Raw genomic sequence first — 4,349 nt, 5'->3', positions numbered from 1 at the left:
GCTGGGAACATTCTGGAAACCTCCATGAGAAAGATAAGCCATGGTATCTGGGTAAGTTACAGTGCTTGAGAGGACGCGCAGGTCAGAGTTCATCACTGAGGGAAGCCAGGGCAAGGATTCGAGCAGGAGCATAGGCAGAAACTGTGGAAAACAAGATTTGCTATCTTGCTCTTAAAGGCTTGCTCAGGCTGATTTCTTGTACAAGTCAGAACTACCTGCCCTGGGATGGAACTGCCCATAGTGGACTCGGCCCTCCCATGTCAATCAACAATAAGGATAATCCCCACACCGCCCTTAAACCAAGTTGATCTGGCCAGTCCTTCAGTTGTTAACTGATTACACCCAAGGTGTCATGAATGCAGTGTAAGCTGTCTACTAGAGAGCTATAACATCAAACCTTAGATTCTAAAAGAAGAAAAAATGAGATTTTATTAAGTCCAGCCTGTGCTTTAACAAGTGTCCTCCTGCCTCAGGTTCTCAGGTCTTTTTTTTTTTTAAGGTTTTAATGTCCTTGCCATTCTAATAATTTCTAACTGTTTGTTTGTTCATTTTATGGTGAATTTTAGATTAGTCCTTTATTATTAGTCCCCAGGGTACTCAAGCCCTCTGATTGGTCATGGTTTATGATCTTCATGGCTATAAGTCTTTATTGTGAATTTATGTACGATTGTGGTTATGTTTCCATAAGAATTTTGTTTAGACTTTGTTGTGACAGTATCTTCCAGAATGCCTCCCAAAGCAAAAAACAACTTTAATGAAGCATAATTGGCATGCAAAATATAATAAATATGTAGTAAATATATACATTTAAAGCATAAGCTTTGCTATATGTACATACTCTTAAACCCACCACCAGAGATGGGATGATGAACATGTTCACCACCCTTGAAACTGCAGAGATTATTCATCAGTTCAGAGACCACAGTGCTCTCAGAGAGGATCAGCGCTCAGTGCCCTGCACTCTCCGCAGGCAGTTGACAACCCCCTGTTTCTCTAGGTCCAAGGGATCCAAAGCCTTCCTCTGGCCTCAGAGAGACTGTACTTGTGTGCACAGACACACATGCATAAGCATAACTGCAAATAAAATAAATGTTAAATTTTTTAAAAAGCTGCATCTCCCTGTCCATGGGGCTTCCCTGCTCTGCTCTTGCTTCCAATGACCATGTGCTAATATGGGCATTCCAGTATTTTACCCAAAGGATCATAAAACACTGTTCTTTTCAGGTACTTGTTGTTTTCAAGTAATTGTTCTGGGATTCACGTGGGTCAATTAGACCATTTATTTTGTTGAAGAATTGTATCCCATTGTGTAGACATGCCTCTGTTTATTTATCTGGTTACCTATTAATTGACATTTGGCTTGCAGTTTTTAGGTATTGTGAGGAAGGTTGCACATGTAGTTAGCAATCATCCTATAGGTACACCCTGTTTTCTCTGGTTGACTAAGAAATAAAGAAGATTGGCTGGGTCATGGAGTATATATATATCTGGCTTTGCAGGAAATGGCCACAAAGACTTCCATCCCAGATTCTCAGATACAGTTGATCTAGAACTCACTGTGTAGTCCAAGTCAGCCTTGAACTTGTGCCAGTAATCTTCCCTCAGGCCTCCATTGCTAGAATTACAGATGTGAGCTTCCCCAAATTTAAGAACAATAATGATATACATTGTTTCCCTCAGGGTCTCTGTATCTGGAATTCGTCCACATGAGGAGTGCTCTGCAGGCTGTGGCCCTCTGGGGAAGAAAAGCTCCTCCCCACAGCATCACAGCCATCATGATCACAGACGACCAGCAAACCATAGTGACCGGCAGTCAGGAGGGTCAGCTCTGTCTCTGGAGTCTCTCACCTGACCTGAAGGTGCGTCAAGGCCACAGGTATTAAACCTGTGGTGGTCATTCTGCTTCTCAGCCCTACAGTAATGGTAAATGGCTTGCATGACGGTGGAAAAGGTGTTCACAGGACAAATCAAGATGCTGTGTGGAAAGTATGAAGAGGTTAGTCTCCACTACCAGCTAAGTATTGCCACCCTTTAAGATGCACCGAGCTTTACTCTTCTCTAGCCTGAATTATATGGGTGAGTAAGAGAATAGACGTTTAAGTAGAGTTCTAAAGAAATATGGCCCATTAATATAAACAAAAGGCACTCCTGAAAGCCACTATTAACTAAATGAGTAATATCTTAATTATCTGGACATATCTGACGGGCCAGCCTTCTTGCTGTTCTTTGAGTCCCTGCTCTGCTGTGATGTTTTTACAGACCACATCAAAGCCTCTACTTCCAATTTACTGTTGTCGCCCTCTGATTTCAGAACCTGACCTCACCTAGTATTGGACCCATCGATTAGCAATTAATTGTTTCTGTCCCGAGTCATAAACATTTAACATATCGGAATAGATATTTGCTTAACTCCAGCAGCCTCTGGACCCAATTTGAACAATTAAACTAATGATGTACTTAAAGTGTACTGCCCTCATTAAGAAGCCTTTTAAAGATCAAAACTATTTTTAGCCTTTAAAGTCTGTCACTTTTAAACCTAAATTAACAATTAATTGTAATTCTATTTTATAGTGTAATTAATTAACACCTCCTATCCCCGAACCCTTCTGCTATAGGACGGCCAAGAGCTGCACAGCAGACCAGCTCAGCTCAATGTTTATGAACGTTTTTCAAAGGACTGAGTAGTGGCGTAGTGAATGTGCTTCAAAATGGTGCTCATATATATCCGAAATGTATGTTTTCTATTATCGTTTAAACTCAGACTCCTAAGTGGCCTAAAATCTCTTGCTAATCTTTTTCAATCTTTTTATTTTATATTACTTTCGGGCTGAAGAGGCTGCGTGGCGATTTGCAGCTCATTACAAGCTTAAGAAGTTTGAATTCCTAGCTTCTCATTTCTTCAGTGTGTTTCTGATACTCGTGCAGTATTTGGTCACTGAGCATTCTGGATACACACTAATGGTAGCTTGGGTGAGTTCATACCTGAAGGAGAATGCTTATGCTGGTGTCCCTTGAGGTTGCAGTATAGGAGAAGCCAGACTTGGCTACTTAGGCCACCCTGTGAGGATCCTAAGTAGGTGGCAGTCAGCAGTGTGGTGTTCCCTTGGAAAGTTCTGTCATGTTCCTTTTAGGAGCATGTTGTCTTCTTAGGGTTAGAGCAGAGGTCCTTCGCAGGAGGCTAGTTTGCCAGCAAAGGGACATTTAGTGGTATTTTCAGCCATTTTTGGTTGTCAAAATTGGAACCAGGGAGATGGTGCTGGCATTTAGTGGTTCCTGTTACTGTCTTAAACTGCCTATGACTGTCTAGAACAAAAGGCTTTGCAACCAAAAGCCTATTGTGAAAATACGGAAGAACTCAGCATTTCAGACGTGGAATGGAAAGAGACTCACACTGGCAAGGGGGGAGAAGCAGGTCATTTTGTTTACGGAAACAACCTGATCTGCAGCAAGGTGGAAAACGTCCTGCTGCTGGATCCCGGTGTGAACTAGGGTCAAAGAGAGATGAGCTAGGAGAGGAGATGAGGTTTGGCCATGGAGATGTTTCGTTGCCCAGGAAAGGGATTTTCAAATCTTCTGGGCAAGGGGAGCTTCTGGGAAGATCTGAGCTGGGGGCATGGGATGGGTCTTGTGTTCTGGATGTTGACCATTAGGACACTATGAAAAAGTAGTCATGAAAATAAAACAATGTGTAGAGTAAATATAAGACGTTATCTCTTTCTGGCTTTGACTCTGTATACATTATATGAGTGGCATTACTAGAGTTTGTCTTTTGCTACTGACCAGAGTCATCACATGTAAGCTCTTAGCTGCTGCCCCAGTGGCATGTCTGCTTGCCACTGGAGCAATAGAGCAAGAGCTTATATCTAATCCACAGGCAGAAAGTAAGCAGAAAGAAAGGGCCTAGCATGGACTCTTGAAACCTCAAAGCCTACTACCTCTCAGTAACACACCTCCTCCAACAAGGCCACACATCCTAATCCTTCCCAAACAGTTCCCTTCCCTGGGGAATCAAGCATTCAAACGTGAGCTTATGAGGACTGTTTCATTCAGACCATCTCAGCAAGGCAATGGTGTTCACTTCAGATATTTGCTCTGTTGTGGACTTTCTCTGGGTGGATAGCATGTCTGTGATGTACCTGGAGTTGATGTGGCTTTTCATCCATTGACAAGGGATGACACTCAAGTGGCTGTGCATCCAAACGTAGTGCCTGGGTACAAGGATGTAGTGTTTTCTGAATTGGAACCTTAGGAATTTTCCAGGAAAAACATAAAGCTAGTACGTGATCTTGATAAACTGTATGACTTTTTTTTTTAATTTATTTATTTATTGAGGATTTCCGCCTCCTCCC

At 42.2% G+C, this 4,349-nt stretch overlaps 1 protein-coding gene across 2 annotated transcripts in view; it reads left to right on the top strand.

Annotated features, from left to right (window-relative positions):
* The first annotated feature begins 1,706 nt into the window (after positions 1-1,706).
* Positions 1,707-4,349, top strand: part of Wdr72 (WD repeat domain 72) — a 165,354-nt gene continuing 162,711 nt past the window's right edge. For both annotated transcript variants that reach the window (XM_013346376.2, XM_013346375.2), the window contains exon 1: positions 1,707-1,859. In XM_013346376.2, the coding sequence (XP_013201830.1) occupies positions 1,707-1,859 (153 nt within the window). The remainder of the gene's footprint in view (positions 1,860-4,349) is intronic.

This window comes from Microtus ochrogaster, chromosome 5, assembly GCF_000317375.1.
Source record: "Microtus ochrogaster isolate Prairie Vole_2 chromosome 5, MicOch1.0, whole genome shotgun sequence".
NCBI lineage: Eukaryota > Metazoa > Chordata > Mammalia > Rodentia > Cricetidae > Microtus > Microtus ochrogaster.
The sequence above is the reverse complement of the archived record's forward strand: the minus strand, read 5'-3'. Positions and strand labels throughout refer to the sequence as shown.